The sequence below is a fragment of the Oryctolagus cuniculus genome, chromosome 13 (genome assembly GCF_964237555.1).
Source record: "Oryctolagus cuniculus chromosome 13, mOryCun1.1, whole genome shotgun sequence".
NCBI lineage: Eukaryota > Metazoa > Chordata > Mammalia > Lagomorpha > Leporidae > Oryctolagus > Oryctolagus cuniculus.
In genome coordinates this window covers 22,205,315-22,223,832 of record NC_091444.1, presented here as the reverse complement: position 1 = coordinate 22,223,832, position 18,518 = coordinate 22,205,315, and the positions used below count along the sequence as shown (strand labels likewise).

Here is an 18,518-nt window from a genome sequence, read left to right as displayed (position 1 = left end):
ACATCTTCAATTTAAAGATTTACTTTATTTATTTGAAACACAGAATGACAGAGAAAGAGAGTGAGAGAGAGAGAAAGAGATCTTCCATCCACTGGTTCACTCCCCAAGTGGCCTAGAGGGTCAGGGCTGGGCCAGGCAAAAGCCAGGAGCCAGGAGCCAGGAGCTTCATCCAAGTCTCCCACGTGGGTGACAGGGATCCAAGTACTTCAACCACTTTCTACTGCCTTCCCAGGAACGTTAGCAGGGAGCTGGAGCGGAGCAGCGGGAACTGGGACCTGCTCTCTGATATGGAACAGGGCGTGGCAGGCGTCAGCTCAACCTGCTGCACCACACCACCGGGCCTGCACTTAGAGTTCATCCACTTGTGGAGGGAAGAATCTGGAACAAACTGAGCCCGGGAGCCCAGAGCCCACGACGGTTTTCGGTATGCTAAGCAGGTGTCTCGTTTGAAATGCAATAGATTTATGAGGTCTTTCTTGTCTTTGTTGACAAGTTTGTGAATAACTCATGAATTTACAATACACATCTCAATTATTTGAATGAAGAGTGGGCAGTAGAATGTTTTACCTCTAAGATAAGTGGAATGTCTAGAAACCAGGCATGTTTATCCACTGAATAACTGCCACCACTGCAATTGTTACAACTCCATACCTTTGGTTGAGTCACGTTGGTTCTACTCTTTTTTCCATCATTGAGCTTTGCCAAGTGGTTCCCCTGTATAGTGGTTCATTCCAACAGTGACACATTGTTATCTAACCATTTTACAATGAAGATTTCATTATTTGTATCGAATCTATAATCATATGACCCTGTTTTCATCAGTGTTGTGCACTTCTGAGGAAACTTGCTTAGTTTGTCTTTTTTTTCATGCCGCCTATAGGTAGGAATCCAGTATTCTGAAGATGTACCAACAAGTCATGAGCAGTGAATAGACTGTCAACAGGAATAGGTGTGACCATGGATCTCTACCAGTTCAAGCATTTGTAGAGCTATTCCCAAGCACAGAGGTCACAGCTTCTCAGCAGATACACAGGTAGTGACATGTTAGAATTGCGGGGCGGCAGTGTGTTACCACGCACCTACCATGCAGGCCACATTCGACCAGGGTCTTATTTATAGGAGAGCTGTCTTAGAGCATTGACCACTTGCAGCACAGTGCATTCTTTGAAATGACAACCTGGTTCTAGAAAATAATTTTATGAATGCAGTTCTTAAATTAGATATTGGTTATATACATAATCTTTTGCTTAGTTGACCATTTAGTAAAAGTTACTTATGTGTAAAGTTTATGCCATTTTACAATAAATTTCAAAATATTTTCAAACACTGCAATAATCATTAACCTATTACTTTTCCCAAAAGAATAGAAATCTAAGATATAACATTTATTTCAAAGTTACCATAGGGCATATTTATTGCTCAATTTAAGTTTTTATAGGATGATGGGACACACTAAGTTAATAAAAACTTTCCACAGTTCTCATTCTCCTGTGCATCCTACTATTCATTTTCCTGGTATCACCATGTTTAGGTATAGAATAGGAACCAACAAAGAGACAAGTGCCTGGAGAATAAAACAGAAGAGAAGGGAACTGCATCCTGGCTAACCAAGGTAGATGAGAACTTCAGTAAGGAAAGGTGCACGCATTGTCCCGTTCAGAACACGTGGAGAGAAAGGAGACCAGGCCGACTGGGGCTTCCCGCTCCAGACCCTACCGGAGGCGGACCAGTGTCCTCCTGTTGCCAAATCTAAGAGCCATAGCTGTCAAGGGTGGGGAGTTGGAGCCTTACAGAATCTCCTTAGAAAGAGGCACCCAGTTTCAGAATCTAGATTATGAAAACCCTGTCTCCGTAAGCCAATAGGGAGGCCTCTCTGGGGAGTTGCGAACGATCCACAGACCAGCACACTCATCTTTTAGATACAATCATCAGAGCACACTAATCTTACACTGCTCTTCTTCTTTGGTTTTCTTTGTTAGTATGCAATATTATTATCCTCCCATTTATAATGTAAAAAACTGAGGATCAGAAGGGGATAAAAACACTTTTTAAGTCACACAACCGCCTGAAAAGAGTCTGCTGCCAGTTTCTGTCTCTGTCTTACCTTTAGAATCCTGCACTCGCTTCGAAGTGACAAACCACCAGAGACCCCAGAGTCCCCGAGCACTGAGTAGCCCACTGACCTGCAGCAGCAGAGGGAGAAGCAGCAGACTCTGAAGGTGCTCTGCGTAGTTTCCCAAGGAACAAGACACCCTTGACCTCTACAGGCCGCAGTTCCTCCGCAGATCAGAGTCTCTCACAACGCCCCGAGGCTGGCCAGAAATCGCTCCGCCACAGACATCCCTAAACTGCAGCCATGCTGTTGGCCGGACAGGATCAGCTGAATGGCAGTGGACAGCAGAAACTCCCTACCTGCCTGGTCAATGATTAACAGCAGAAACGAAGCAGCCGCAGGGCGGGCCTGCTCTTTCCTCTTCGCTCCTCCTCCTCCTCGTTGTTGATAACATGTTGCAATCGTTTTCTTTTCTCCTCTGCCAACCATTTCCCCTAAGTGAAAGGTAATTTGAATTTGATGTCAAAATTCTTTTCCCTTTCTGCAAACACAAGAGGGTTGTGCCGGCGTAATCCAGCTGGCCTGGAAATCTTGGCTGCTCCAGGGTTCAGAGAAGTTCCACAGAAATGACCATTTCCCATGACACCAGGCCTGGCGAGCTTCCCTGGGACTCAGGGACAGAGTCTTGCCCTGCCCTGGTATCCATCCCATTCCAAAGAAGTATGGAAGACGGGAACTCATCAGACACTCACTGAGTTCCTGCAGTGTGTTCAGGGCTCAACTAATGTTGACCTCCACCACCACCATTGCATGTCGGGCCCCCTAGGACCTCCAGGGGGTGGTCTACCATTGAGAGCTGCTCAGGAGAAGGCAATGAAAGACAAACTATTTACCTTCATATTGATCCGGGAAGGACGCCCAGCCCCGACATCGTCCATTGTTAAAGTTTCCACTCTGTGTGTTCAAGAAATTGCTATGAAAAAGCAAATTGTTTCTGACAACTTTTTCTGGAATAAACATCTAACGTCACATTAAAGGTTCCAGAAAGGAAGACATCTGCGTCTAGCAGGCTGTTAATCGAGGAAGCCTTGACCCGAGGTGTGAGTTAGGCTGGGCTTTGAATAGGAAGCAGAAATCATTCGATGGAGAGAGAAGGATTCTACATGTAAATAAAGCAGGTCTCAAAGGTGCGGGACTGATTGGACAGGAACAAGCGTAGAAGAGGTTTCCTGATCATCAGTCTTGAGAGTTAATTTAGAGGAAATCCCACTTTTAAAGCTGGGTCTTTTTTTTTTAAAAAAAAAAAGATGTATTTAATTTGAGAGGCAGACTTACAGAGAGAGAGAGAGAGAGAGAGAGAGAGAGAGAGATCGTCCATCCTCTAGTTCACTCCTCCCCAAATGGCCACAATGGCTAGAATTGGGTCAGTCCGAAGCCAGGAGCCAGGAGCTTCTTCCAGGTCTCCCACATGCGCGCAGGGGCCCAAGCACTTGGGCCATCTTCAGCTGCTTTCCCAGGCCACAGCAGAGAGCTGGATCAGAAGAGGAGCAGTGGGGACTCGAACCAGTGCCCATATGGGATACCAGTGCCACAGGCGGAGGCTTAGCCAACTATGCCACAGCGCTGGCCCCAAGCTGGGTCTTCAAAATACTATTTCCCAATGCACTAGAGGACATTTTGCTTTCCGTGGTGATTGTTGCAAACTTCTTTACAGCTCAGCACACTGTCTTACTCTCAGCAGACGATCTTGCCTCCTTCCTTACTGAAAATCGTTCTACATCAGTTTCACCAAGTTTCCTCCCGTTACTCCTGATTTGGGGCGGGGGGAGGTGGGGTGGTGTCTCTTCTTCTCTACCTCATTGTCACAATGTGCCTCTCGTCCCAAAGTGATCCCTCCATCTCGCCGAAACCTCAAACTCCATTTTGGTCTTCACTGTGATGCTGAACTTCTCGCAGATGTGGCCTGTGCCGCCCCCAGCCTGCTGTGGGCATGCTGCTCTGAGGTGTGCCCTGGACCCAAAATCTCCTTAATTCATTTCTTGTGACTTCTCAGTAGTCTTTAAAAAAAAAAAAGATTTATTTATTTGAAAGTCAGAGTTACACAAAGAGAGGAGAGGCAGAGAGAGAGGTCTTCTATCAGACGGTTCACTCCCCGATTGGCCACAACGGCCGGAGCTGCGCCAATCCAAAGCCAGGAGCCAGGAGCTTCTTCCAGGTCTCCAACGTGGGTGCAGGGGCCCAAGGACTTGGGCCATCTTCTACTGCTTTCCCAGGCCACAGCAGAGAGCTGGATCAGAAGAGGAGCAGCCGGGACTAGAACCAGCGCCCATATGGGATGCCGGTGCTTCAGGCCAGGGCGTTAACCTGCTGCACCACAGCGCCGGCCCCATCTCAGTAGTCTTTGACACCCCTGCTGTTGTCCTTTCGGAAAACTCTCTTCTGCTTTTGCCCCCACTGCCCTAAACACTCCAGGTTCCCTCAAGTTCTAATACCTCCTTCCTCCCTCTCATCCCTCAGTAGACATACATCCCAGGGGCTCCCCAACCCCCAGTTTTTTAGAATAGATTTTTCTGCTCACAGTTTTAATGACTTCCCTCCTCTCGCAGCGTTCAGCACTTGCGATGAGAGGACGCCCTGCTCTGTGTCCCTGCTTGCTCTCCGAAACTCAAGACTTGTGGAGGGTTTTGCTCACTGGACACCTCACAAGTGGCTCATAGTCAGCACACCCACAGAGGACCTTGTCCTCTCCTGCCCAGGTCACCCCAACTTTCATCCGGGCTCTCGGCAACGGGTTACAGACCCCCTTGGAGCTCTTTCTCCCCCGCCCTCCGAGTGTCAGTCGGTTGGCAAGTTGTTTGGCTCAGACTTTTGCAGGCTGTCTTGTGCCTTTTTTCTCTTTCCCCTGCATCAGAGCAGCTGGGTCATCATTGTTTCCTGGGTAGCTGGCTCCATCTTGTACTGCTCTCACAGAATACCTGAGACTGCCTAAGATGTCTATTTCTTCTACCTGGAGGCTGGGGGTGCAAGGTTGAGGGCCTGCAGCTGGCAAAGGCTTTCTTAGTGTGTCATCTGATGATGGAAGGTGGAGAGACAAGCGAGCATGCCTACAAGAGAGAGGGGGAGGGGACTGAACCCATCCTTAGTTATCATGGGAATGCACTCCCACGGTCACTAACCCCAGTCTTGCCATAATGGCATAAAGCGGGAGGACTTAGCCTTCATGACCTAACACAATCACCTCTTAGAGATCTCCCCACTCGACGTCGTCACACTGGGGATTAAACTCCCAACACGTGGACTTTGGGGGACATACTGAAATGTAGCCGTAGACTATTACAGGAACCCTTGTATTGGTTTCTGCCCCGGTTCTTTTTCTGCTTCAACCAATACAGCATGTTGTGGTGAGATAACTCCTCCTCTTCGCCCTGTCCTTAGCATTCGCTTGTTTAAAAGTGTTCCATGTATCCTCGCTACCCATCAAAATGAGCATAAGTTCTCTACCATGCCATTCAAGGCTCTGCGTAAACTGACATCAGCCTGACTTTCCAGCCTTCTCTCACCTCTCCCCACTGCATCCAGACCAACCAGAATGTATGCTATTCCCAAAACATTTCTCACTTTTCCTGTCTCTGTACAGTGTTTTTAAAAAGAAGTACTATCAAAACATTTGAAAACATTAAGAAAGTTAGCACCTCTCCCTCAACCATTCTAAGACAGCTGTTTGCATCGGGACCTATGATTGCCCAGACCTTTCCCACAAGGACAGAGGGCTTATGGGCTGGCACCGTGGTTCACTTGGTTAATCCTCCGCCTGCGGCGCCGGCATCCCATATGGGTGCCGGGTTCTAGTCCCAGTTGCTCCTCTTCCAGTCCAGCTCTCTACTGAGGCCCGGGAGGGCAGTGGAGGATGGCCCAGGTGCTTGGGCTCCTGCACCCACATGGGAAACCAGGAGGAAGCACCTGGCTCCTGGCTTCAGATTGGCACAACGTGCTGGCTGTAGCGGCCATTTGGGGGGTGAACCAACGGAAGAAAGACCTTTCTCTCTGTCTCTCTCTCTAACTCTACCTGTCAAATAAAAAACAAATAGAAGGCTTACATGAATGCATTAATAAATATTCTACTCTTTCCTAAGATCATGTTTTTAACATTGTCCCTTGCACCAGTGGATGAATCTTAGGAGTGGAGTTACTTCGAGAGCTCATGACTCACTTACTTATGCCATTTCTTGGATCTCTTTTCTGCTCCTCCTTAATACTTGGTTCCCAAACGTCTCTCACCCTTGAAGGCCGCATGACCACGGCTTCCTCCCTCGGGATGCTGCAGCTTCCTCCCACACATGGACTCTTCCTCTCCTCCGTGGCCCGTGGCGCGACCCTGGGGGACAGCGTCCAGTTCCCTGTAACCACCCCAGAACAACGCCCTGTGTGTCCGCTCAGAGCGTCCCCCTGTGTGTCCGCTCAGAGCGTCCAGCCTGCTTCAGATACCATGTCTTGGGCTGCTTTGTGATTCTGCCTGGAGGTTGGCCAATCTTTCAAGGCATCTGGGATATTTTGGTTATGTGTCATTGCGCTTTTCCTCTGTGTTCAGGTGAGGGTCCGGGTGAAGATGAGAAGCTTATCACGTCAGATAAGGATGACGTCTTGACGGAAAGCCCTAGAACTCCCATTCTCACTACCCTCTGAAAAAGGACATTCACTGTGCAGCAGCACCTCAAACCTCATCCGAAAGGCAGCCTGGAGCGTTCCCACAGAAGGTCCTACCAGGCTCCGGAAACCACACAGAGGGGACTCGGGAGAGAGTGCGGGTCCTTGACCGTGCATCTGCCTCAGTGGGTCTTTCCAAGGGTGGAACTGTTCCGAGCTGATTACCCCAAAATAAGAGGTAAATTTTTGCCTCCTAAGTTTTGGTTAACTTGAGGTTAATTTTGCCTCGTTATGTGCACTTCCAATTAAAAGATGAGGTACACTCTTGGCTGAGATCCACCTTTCCTCCTCTCACACACAGGAAATTAAACTCTCGGCTCCTCCCTGTTGCCAATTCTTATCTTAAAGAAACAGTTTCTATGTTGGCCTTTTCATATTCTGAGCACACAATTCACACACACACACACACACTCACTCACCATGGTGCATTATACAATCGCAGTTGGCTACCAGAAGGCTGCATTTCAGTCCAATAAGAAACAAATCGGAAACCAATTTCAGAACCAAGAGGAAAATTGATTCACAGACGCATTTTTATTAGCAGACTGCTTAGCTCCCATGTTGCACCAACATTTTTGCCTCCGGCTCCACTTTCTTCATCTTTAGAGAATATTTTAGTCCTCCCATTGTTAAGGTATTTCCCCTTAACCTTTGTGTAAGCGTTTCTGGGTTTTGGCAAAGGCTGCTATTCTCCCAAAAGGCAAGCTGAAGAAGGAAAAAATGTTTAATTGCAGCTGAAGGACTGAGACCAGCTGCACCCTGAGCCAGGAAGGCAGCGTGCAGAGCCTCCAATCGGGGTAGGGTGCAGAGCTGGGGCTCAGAACCAGGGCTTAAGTGAGGATCTGGCTCTTCAACAGGATGGGTTGTTTACATATTTTGATAAAGCATAGTTTTTAATACTACCCCAGAGCAAGTATAGACTAAAAGAAAAGTCTCTTTGAAAAGGGATGTGTTCGGTGTTATTTTTTAAGCCTTTAGAAATGTAGGGACTTTTCAAGGCAGTACGTCCAAATCTCAGGCATTGAGTGTCATGTCCCTTGCTCTGGAAGACTCGTGAGACAGCAGCTCCTGTCAACATGGGACTTAGGAGAGAGTCGAGTGGATGGTGGTGAGACCATCCATCTATAAAAATGTGAGTTCACTGTTTATGAACTCCCTCTTCAGTCAGGCCAAAGCCAGCCTATCCAAAGACATGTTTACAGAGCCCGTGCCAGGAGCCAGTCCCAGGCTGCGGAGACCCAGCCATGAACAGACGCCCTGCTTCTCAAGCTCAGGGAGGCCCGTTCGGCAGCTTCCTGGGTCAGCTCACAGGCCGGAAGTGCCCGCTCCACTCCCTGTGAGTGCACTGCTGCTTGTGGGGTACCCATTAAGTGGTACCTGGACAGAAGCCAGAACGCCACCTTCCCAACGGGGCAGCTGGGGCTGGTTTCCACCTCCCGGTGCCTGAGCCCTGATGGGCACTTAGGTTATCTCAGGGATACAAAATAGCTACAAAGTAAAAAGCTCTCTCGGGAAGGTGGGGAGGACCCATAAACCCCAGAGAAGTGAGGGATTCTGTCAGGACGTTAATGCACACACCACTGGAGTGGGCTGGGTGAGGGAAGCAGTGTTTGCTGGTTCAGTAACCCAGATGCCTCCTGTCGGGGCTCTAAAGTGGTGTCGGAAGTTAGAGACATCCCCTCAATAGGTCTTCACGTGCGGGCTAGGAGGGAGACGCAGCTTCTTCAGAACACCGTGACAGTCGGCTGCCAGGTCTACTAACTGAAACGGCAGTGACGTCACATGATGTGGAGCTAGTAAGACTGAGACCGTGAGAGAGGATCTGAGCAGGTCCCTGAGGTGGGCGAGGAGGCCATCGGAATGAAGGCTTGGTCTTAATTAGAATGCTGTGAGGGTCTACAGACTAAAGCTTTGTCCTTCTGCACTTCTACATTTTGTTATTGTATTCTTCAGTTCTTTAGAAAAACACACATGTGTAGTATTTATGGAGAGAAGAGTCATGCTTTACTTAGGATACGTAGGAAACTTCAATAGGACCAGTCTGTCTTCCAGGGACTGGGGCGAGTTAGCAGTGGGTGATACCAGCTGTAAAACCAGAGACACTGACATAGCAGAAAATCCAGGGGCTGGTGGGGGCATAGCCTGGGCCCTTCCCCAGAGCAGCGCTGCCAAGAGGCAAGATCCCACTCTTGAAAGGCTACATGCACTTTCCCCTCTTCATGGCAGACCCCGAGGTGAGATCTCTGCTTCAGAACAGCCATGGACTGGGCTCCCAGGAGGACCACAGCCGCCTGGAGAAGGGGCTCACAGGACAGCTGTGAGGGCCAGCTCTGCTTGGTGGGCGCGCCCTGTAAGGACACCAGCGAGCCTGCACCTGCCACCTTCGCAGCAGCACTTGTGGGACCCGGCACATGTTCTCCATCCACTGCTTCCTCCATCAAAAAGACCCCTCCCCCATTCCCGTGATGTGAGAAAGAAAGAATGAAGTAGGATGTGAATTTGGTCACATGAGTAAAGGGTAAAAACCCCAGCATGCCTCACTCTAGGTATGCCAGACAACACCACAGTCAGGCATCAGTATAGTGATAGTAAAGATGACACAGACCAATTACTCTCCACCTTTGTAAACAACAGCACACGTGAGCTTTGTAACCTTGAGCAAGTCACCTGGATGTCAGCCATCACATGTGTAAATTGAGAACATAAATTTTTCCCAGTTAAAAAATTATAGGATGGGATTGGTGTTGTGGTGCGGCAGGTTAAGCCTCCCTTTCAGATGCCAGCATTTTGTATCTGAGTGCTGGTTTGAGTCCCAGCTACTCCACTGGTTTTGGTTTTTTTTTTTTTGGGGGGGGGCAGGCAGAGTTAGACAGAGAGAGAGAGAGACAGAGACAGAGAGAAAGGTCTTCCTTTTTTCCATTGGTTCACTCCCCAGATGGCCACTATGGCCGGCGCGCTGCACAGATCCGAAGCCAGGAGCCGGGTGCTTCCTTCTGGTCTCCCATGTGGGTGCAAGGCCCAAGCACTTGGGCCATCCTCCACTGCCTTCCCGGGCTACAGCAGAGAGCTGGACTGGAAGAGGAGCAACCGAGACAGAATCCGGCACCCCAACTGGGACTAGAACCTGGGGTGCCGGTGCTGCAGGTGGAGGATTAGCCAAGTGAGCCACTGTGCCGGCCCCAGCCACTCCACTTCTGACCCAGCTGCCTGCTACCCACCATGTGGGAGAGCTGGACAGGGTTCCTGGCTCCTGGCTTTGGGCTGGTCCTGTCCTAACTATTGTGACCATTTGAGAAGAGAACCAATGAATGAAAGATCAATCTCTCTCTCTCTCTCTCTCTCTCTCTCTCTCTCTCTGTCTCCCTTTCTCTGTTGCTATTACTTTCAAATAAATAAATATACATTTTTAAAAAAGTTATAGAATGGATGAAACAAAATGATGCATTTACTTCAAAATAATAAAGTGAGGACATAGATGGAAAAAGATTAGACACATGTCGATAAATGAGGAAGCTGTGTGATTAGCATATGTCAATGAACTGGGCTCTTCTTTTTGTATAAAATTTTGTATAGCATTTGTATAAAAATTTTCTATAATATAAAAATGTCTGAATTAGTAAGGCTACTACAAATTACACTGAAAAAAGTAATCTTGATATATGGAAAAAAGTAAGTCTTTTCTTCTCGTAGGAGTAATTAGTTCTATTAATCCAACTGAATTAATGCTGATAAAGAACTGACCACATACCGAGAAATTGAGAATGGTTTCTTAGAGTTCTCACGTGGCCAGCAGGAAGGGACTCTGAAAACTAGGGCGGGATGGCGATTCGGGCAAAGAGGTGGGAAGCCCACCAGAGGCGGCAGGCACCAGTGGAGGCCTGCAGATAAGGAGTTTCCCTCCTATCAGGGGGCAGCCCTTGATGTGAAAGTCTATCTGTCCACCTGCTTTCCCAGAGACACTGTTGGCCCCTGGGAAGTTCGGGCCAGCCCTCGGCTGGAAGGAGAAGGAAGGCAGAGTCTCTGTCTTAGCGTGTTGGATGCCACAGGCCGGCCCTCGTCAGCTTCCTGCATCCCACTGTCTTTGCAAGGTTGCTGATCCTGATGCCTCGTATTCTTCCCTGTGCTTGCACATCCCTGTCCCTCCCCTTCCAAGGACTACAAGGTTTTAAATGCAAGAGGATAACAAGAATTTCATTCTAATACAGCCACACATTATCCATTCCTAAATAGACAATCCCCTTCCCAAAAACAGTTCTGAGTTTAAAATAAGCCACAGCTCTCGGGATTTTGACATTAGTGCATTTTTCACTCTCAAAAAAAAGGGGGGGGGGGAGTAAACAGAAATTACCCACTTCAGGGATCTGCTACAGCCCCTATGGAGGACAGAATATTAGCTCAAGTACTTAGAGATTTTTTGATAAAAGAAATATCACAAGTTTACATGTCATCCAAACCTCAGACACTTGTCTCAACGCCCACAAACTACTATCAAGTGCTTGTAGACTGAGTTTAAGGGAAGCAGACAGATCATCGAGAGCAGAAATCAGCCCTACAACCACAAGACCTCACGCACGCAGTAGAAACTTCTGGTGATAACTGCTGGACCCAGGCTGCGACTCGCCCATCCGGATATCCGGCTTGGACCAAAACAAATCTACCCTCAGGTATGACCGACCAACCACCGCCATGTTAGACAAGAGGTCATATTGATTTCCCTTTCCTGGGAGGAAGGGGGAAATCCTACCAAAGGAAATAAGAATAGCAGGAAGGAACTCAGTACAGGGAGGGGCTTTGGAAAAACACATAGCTTGGTATAAAAGAGCTACCAATTTCAAAACTTAGTTTCTGAAACCGGTTTCTGGGAATGCAAATCAGTTGACCAGTCCATTTGAACTACAGGTTTCTCCTTCCCCAACAGACATGGGCCAAAAGGTCTTTCCATGACCTTGACTTCTGTCAATATTTGTCTGTGCTTGCGGTCCACCTTCTGCAACTCTCTCCAACACTGGAGGCAGAGGGTGGAGCACCAATCGATGGTGCTTGCCAAGTCAGTGCTGCCTCCTTCTCTTTCTCCCAAGGCTACTCTGACAGCCGGAGGGGAGTAAGCTACCCTCAGCTGTCCTGTGCCTGCAGGTCGACTGCTTCCCTGCAAGGAGCTGGTCCTGACTGATTGCAAACTTTGCACACCAGCAGGGCCACGTGGCCCTCACTGGCCAGGCCTTGCCGGGTCTCCCACCCTGTGGCCCTGCTGGGGCAGGCTTTGGCCCAAATGCAAAGGGAACCCAATGAATGAAGAGAGAGGCGAGGGAAATGCCTGCTCCCGGGAATCAAAGCACATGAGACAGCTCTGGGGCTCCCAGGACGTCTTCTTCACGAGTGGACAGCACTTAGTGGGTTCTCTGTGTCCGGCTCATGAAGCTGGTGTAAAATACCCTCACGATTTTCCATTTCCATACAATAACAAATACAAAACATCTACGGATGCAGCAAAGTCTCAAATGGTATTCCCTGCCCTACTCGTTCTCGCGACTTTATCACGATTTGTTCCCGTGCCTCTCCTGAAGGGGATCAGAATATGGAGCCCCAAACCATGTTGCATTACCAGGGAGACATCAGCTGGAGATACCCCCAAGTCCACAGCTGCAGGGGGGACAGCGCTTTCCTGCAGCTCTGCTGAGCTGGTGAAAGGCAGCAACTCTGGCACCTAAGGGTGCTGTGAATTCCTCTGTGGGGCAGATCCACTCCCAGCAAGGAGCATGGAGGTAAGACCTACCCCAGATCCCTCTCCAGAACAGATTTAAGACCACGAGGAAGGCGGAAGGCCCAAACTTCCTTACTTCCTGTTTTTCCTGTTGAAAATCCATTTATCTTTCCAAAAGCCATCTGTCTTCCTACACGGACCTTTTTCTTCCTCTTCATCCATTAAGATGGTTAAAGGGGCCGGTGCTGTGCCCTAGTGGATGCCTGCAGTGCCGGCATCCTGTATAGGTGCTAGTTCAAGTCCTGGCTGCTCCACTTCTGATCCAGCTCTCTGCGGTGACCTGGGAAAGCAGTGGAAGATGGTCCAAGTCCTTGGGCCCCTGCACCCATGTGGGAGACCCGGAAGAAGCTCCTGGCTTCTGGCTTCAGATAGGTACAGCTCCAGCCCTTGCAGCCAACTGGGGAGTGAACCAGCGGATGGAAGAACTCTCTCTCTCTCTGCTTCTGCCTCTCTGTAACTCTGCCTTTCAAACAAATGAATAATCTTAAAAAAAAAAAAAAAAAAAAGGTGGTTAAAAACAATTCCCACCACCCCTTCAAGGTACTCATCCCTGAGTACACGGTGTATTCACACTGCACACACCATTGGGTTTTTTGGATCATGTGACTCACACATCCCAGCCACCAAATCTACGTGGGTGAAGGGCAGCACTTTTCCTCCCCTGCACTTGTGCACTAAACTGTTAACAGTTCTGGGACAGGATCCGTGCCTCACGGTGTGAAGCAGAGTTGTATGCTCAAGGAATAGAAGCCACGCGGAACCAGCGGGAAGATCACAGGCACCCGGCGACTCCCCCACAGCCTCCCGGATCCGATCTGATCATTCATCATTTATCATAAACTGTATAATGGGCACTTTTTAAAACAAACTATCTTTTCTCAACTAATGTGTGGATTCCTGTAGTCTAAGAACCTTCTAAAGCGTGGTTTTCAAAAGGTGAAAAAAAATGACACTTGTGTAAATACAGTGTGTAAATAAATATTATGTCTTAGGCTTTACTCAACTCATTTAGGAATGGGGAACCATTGACAGGCTAAGAGTGGGTCAAAGAAGAATTTGAGGAATCGAGACCCATGCAGTCAGTAAGTGAAAAGCATTCTGAAATGACTCTTGTAATGGACCCAAAGCTGGTGAATAGCTTACATAGTAACACAATGCAATGCTTGACACTGACTTTTCTACCTGATAGAAATTAATGAAAGCAAAATGGTCAAACTTCATTAACTTTGTATGTTCAAGAATCATTCTTCTAAAACTCCTTCATAGGCCTGTCTTTTTACTAGAAATTCTCTTTTCTTGAGAAATGTAACAAAGCCTGGCTAATGCAAAGTCAGCAAAAAAATTGCATGCCCCTGGAGAACGGTAATCCCCAACCTCCCAGAGAATGCCCACAATCCACTGAAATGTGATCCAATGGGTCCTTTTTGCTTAGTTCCAGGTTTTGAATAATTTTTCAACCTCCCACATATTCCAATTCTTGAGGGATATACACCCTTCAGTGTCTTACATAGAGACATATACATTATATCTGTACAACAAATTGTCTACAAGGAAAGAAAAAATCTGGACATAAAATAGAGGATGTGTTACAGAGATCATTGCAAAGAATCCTTCATCTCAGACTCAGAACCACGAGGGCTTCAGGAAGGTTCATATTGCTTATACTATGGCCGTACTGATATTTCTCCGTAGCAGACAAGAATATTCACTCTAGCCAGCGCCGCGGCTCACTAGGCTAATCCTCCGCCTTGCAGCGCCGGCACACTGGGTTCTAGTCCTGGTCGGGGCGCCGGATTCTGTCCCGGTTGCCCCTCTTCCAGGCCAGCTCTCTGCTGTGGCCAGGGAATGCAGTGGAGGATGGCCCAAGTTCTTGGGCCCTGCACCCCATGGGAGACCAGGAAAAGCACCTGGCTCCTGGCTCCAGCGCGGTGGGCCGGCTGCAGCGCGCCGGCTGCGGCGGCCATTGGAGGGTGAACCAATGGCAAAGGAAGACCTTTCTCTCTGCCTCTCTCTCTCACTGTCCACTCTGCCTGTCAAAGAAAAAAAAAGATTAAAAAAAAAGAAAATTCACTCTGAGAGACAGAAACTATAGCCTCAAAAACTTAATCAAGTTTTGCTGTCAAGCGATTTAGAACACAACTGCTGGATTTTAGAATGGAAGATGCAGAGGCTGCAGGCTTGTGGATAAAGCAGGAAATGAGCATTCGCAGGCTCTCCCACGCCCTTGACCATGAAGGACAGTTCTCTCTGCTCCACATTGTTTCCTGGAGGGCCATGGCTACAGGGCAGGTGAAGTAGCCGTAATAGGACTGGTTTGATTGCTTTTCAAACAAACGGGGAGACAGGAATACAGGAAGAGACCAGGCAGTAAGGGAGGAGGGAGAGAGGCAAAAATCCGAAATGCCTGTCTGGGGGAGGGTTGTATGGCATAGGAAAAGGGCACACATGTTGGGATGAGTGTGAGGCCTGGGAGAACGGGTTGTTTACGAAGACCTACAGTGGGGCTGGTGCCGTGGCGCAGTAGGTTAATCCTCTGCCTGCAGAGCCAACATCCCATATGGGCGCCAGTTCTAGTTCCGACTGCTCCACTTCCAATCCAGCTCTCTGCTGTGGCCTGGGAAAGCAGCAGAAGATGGCCCAAGTCCTTGGGCCCCTGCACGAGCATGGGAGACCTGGAAGAAGCTCCTGGCTCCTGGCTCCTGGCTCCTGGCTCCTGGCTCCTGGCTTCGGATCGGCGCAGCTCCGGCCATTGCAGCCAACTGGGGAGTGAACCATTGGATGGAAGACCTCTCTCTCTCTCTCTCTCTCTCTCTGCCTCTCCTTCTCTCTGTGTAACTCTGACTTTCAAATAAATAAATAAATCTTAAAAAAAAAAAAAAAAGAAGAAGAAGAAGACAAAGGAAGGAAGGAAGGCAGGCAGGCAGGCAGGCTTCCCAGAGCTTCCCTTATTTGGCTAAAAGCAGAAAGTGCTGAAAAATGCGGACTGCTAGTAGGTTCCCTCCCCTGAGGGTTTTTTGTTGTTGTTTTAAGATTTGTTTATCTGAGAGGCAGTTACAGAGAAATGGGGAGAAAGAGACGTCTTCCATCAGCTGCCCACTCCCTAAATGGCTGCCACGGCCAGAGCTGGGCTGTTCGGAAGCCAGGAGCCAGGAGCTTCTTCCGGGTCTCCCACGTGGGCTTTCCCAGGCCAAGCAGAGAGCTGGATCAGTTTAGTTTCTTAGTTTCTTCAAGTATTTGCCCTCCCAAATGTGCCACTCTATAAACTCAGTCCTTTTCCTTCCCCGCCCTTGTCTAAACGGTGTGGTTTTGTTAAGTTGATGCACTAGTGGAATTCTAATCACCCCTCAGCAGGAGATTGCCCTACTCTGTATGTGCACTGCTGCAGACCGGTAATGCCTTTTCCTTGTGTTAATGTGTCTTTTGTCAGCCTAATATACAGGATCCCAGCCAGAGGACGTAGGGAGGTCGAAGCCAAGAATTTGTCCCTATTCTACAAAACCACGCAGCCTAATCTTATTTTTTCTTTTAAGATTTTATTTATTTGAAAGGCAGAGTTACAGAGAGGCAGAGGCAGAGAGAGAGAGAGAGGTCTTCCTTCCACTGGTCCACTCCCCAAGTGGCCGCAATGGCGAGCTGCACCGATCTGAAGCCAGGAGCGTCTTCCAGGTCTCCCACATGGGTGCAGGAGCCCAAAGCACTTGGGCCATCTTCTACTGCTTTCCCAGGCCACAGCAGAGAGCTGGATTGGAAGTGGAGCAGTCGGGACTTGAACTGGTGCTTATATGGGATGCCGGCGCTGCAGGCGGTAGCTTCACAAGCTATACCACAGCGCCGGCCCAGCAGCCTAACCTGACAAAGGCTGTGGCTTGTCTTGCCATTGGCCCTTAGACTGACTACCATGTTCCAGTTGCCTCCCGAGGCACTGAGCTACTCAGTACTCAGTACCCTGCTTCTTCTGTAATTAAACCACAATGCCAGTTGGCGCAAAGCCACCTGTAATTATAAACAATTTTTTTCCAATCTGTCTTGAAGCTATATATATAGATGTATTCATGCATCCTATGGGATGTGAGTGTGTGTGTGTATCTCTGTATCCTATGGGATGTGAGAGTAAGTGTTGTGTGCACCATCTAGGTACTACCCTTAAGTTGGGGTGGTTTGTTTGTCTGTTTTTGCCTTTCTTCTTCCTGCTGGCTGGAATGCAGACATGATTCCTACAGCCGGAGCAGCCACCTGGTATCATGAATGCTTCACATTTTAAGGATGATGAGTTTCGAGGCCAGAGACCCCAAGGATTGCAACGCCTCCACACCAGTTCTAGGAAGCGCACCCCACATCACTGTAGGTGAGACAGCACCCTTCTGTCGCAGGTGAGGAGTGGTTGTTTCAGATTCGCTGGCCAACTCTAATGTGAAATGATGAAAGAGGGCCGGCGCCGCGGCTCACTAGGCTAATCCTCCGCCTAGCGGCGCCGGCACACCGGGTTCTAGTCCCGGTCGGGGCGCCGGATTCTGTCCCGGTTGCCCCTCTTCCAGGCCAGCCCTCTGCTGTGGCCCGGGAGTGCAGTGGAGGATGACCCAGGTGCTTGGGCCCTGCATCCCATGGGAGACCAGGAAAAGCACCTGGCTCCTGGCTCCTGCCATCGGATCAGCGCGGTGCGCCGGCCGCATCGCGCTGGCCGCGGCGGCCATTGGAGGGTGAACCAACGGCAAAGGAAGACCTTTCTCTCTGTCTCTCTCTCTCTCACTGTCCACTCTGCCTGTCAAAAAAAAAAAAAAAATGATGAAAGCAAGAAAATAAAGATGACCCGGAGTTTGAGCGAAATGACCCAGGAATCTAAATTCAGAAAGGCATATTTAATAGACTGTATTAAACTACAACCCCAGACTGTTTCCCAACCCATCCATAAATCCTAAGAAAGGCAGTGGATGACGGGGAGATGACCTAGGAAGTGAAAAGCAAATGCAAACAGTGCGGTCAATGCATCGCTAATGAAAGAAACCCCAGAGGATAAAGCACTGTTCTCTGCAGGTGGGCTGGCTGACAGCTGGGGTTTAAGGACTGACCTCACATTCCTGCAAGAATGTCCCTTACAAGGAGACACTTACCTGAAGAAGATAACCAGGTTTTCACAGGTAGAGCACTGCACATAACCAAAAAGGGCATTTCAAGCCTTTGGAAATTAGAAGGGAACAGCCGCCCGTCTGTAAATGGTTGTGATAACACAGCTTACAACGGCTTGGTGAGAATAAAAAGGGACAGACTTTGTGCTTTGATGTTTTGAAGAGAAAGAAGATATTACTCCCTATGATTGACATTATCTCACTACAATCCATAAAAATCTTAAATATATCAGTGTCCATAAAAAGGTATTTTGGTGTCCAAATATTCCCCTCCTCTGCTGAAAAAAGGGTCGAATGGATGTCATTTGATTTTTACTTCTACACATCAAAGGAGATACAGAGTTTGTGGATTACCACCTGGCACCTGGTTTCCTACCCTGAGGAATGGGTTTGAGGTCATGACCCTCCTAATCTGTATGCAAAACTTTTATGTTTCTAAGCTTTTCTGGGAATAGAGTCCTTAGCTTGTCAAATACTACTTGTAAAAGTGCTTGCAGATCTTTCAAAAAAAAAAAAAGGTGCAGTGGGTTAAGCTGCTGCCTGCAGTGCCAGCATCCCCTGTGGGCTGCTCTACTTCCCTTCCAGCTCCCTGCTACTGCACCTGGGAAAGCAGCAGAGATGGCCCAGGGGGAGACCCACGGGGGAGACCCAGAAGAAGCTGCTGGCTCCTGGCTTCGTGGGAGCCCAACCTCAACCATCGTGGCCATTTGGGGAGTGAACCAGTGGATGGAAGGTCTCTCTCTCATCTTCTCTCTTTGTAACGCTGCCTTTCTAATAAATAAAACTTAAAAAAAAAAAAAAAGACACCCTAGACACCACTCTCTCATTATTACTCATCCACCTCAGCATTTATGACCACTATCTCTTGTTTACTTTC

At 48.6% G+C, this 18,518-nt stretch overlaps 1 protein-coding gene across 9 annotated transcripts in view; it reads right to left on the bottom strand.

Moving 5' to 3' along the window:
- Positions 1 to 11,660, bottom strand: part of C4BPA (complement component 4 binding protein alpha) — a 41,515-nt gene extending 29,855 nt beyond the window's left edge. For 2 of the 9 annotated variants that reach the window (XM_008268485.4, XM_051820496.2), the window contains exon 1: positions 11,610 to 11,660. In XM_008268485.4, coding sequence (XP_008266707.3) covers positions 11,610 to 11,645 — 36 coding nt within the window. In that variant the 5' untranslated portion in view covers positions 11,646 to 11,660. Of the gene's footprint in view, positions 1 to 2,104; positions 2,594 to 11,609 lie in introns of those variants that run through there. The other 7 variants (XM_070055215.1, XM_002717544.5, XR_011381394.1 and 4 more) reach the window with 6 other exon arrangements.
- Between the last annotated feature and the right edge of the window lie 6,858 nt (positions 11,661 to 18,518).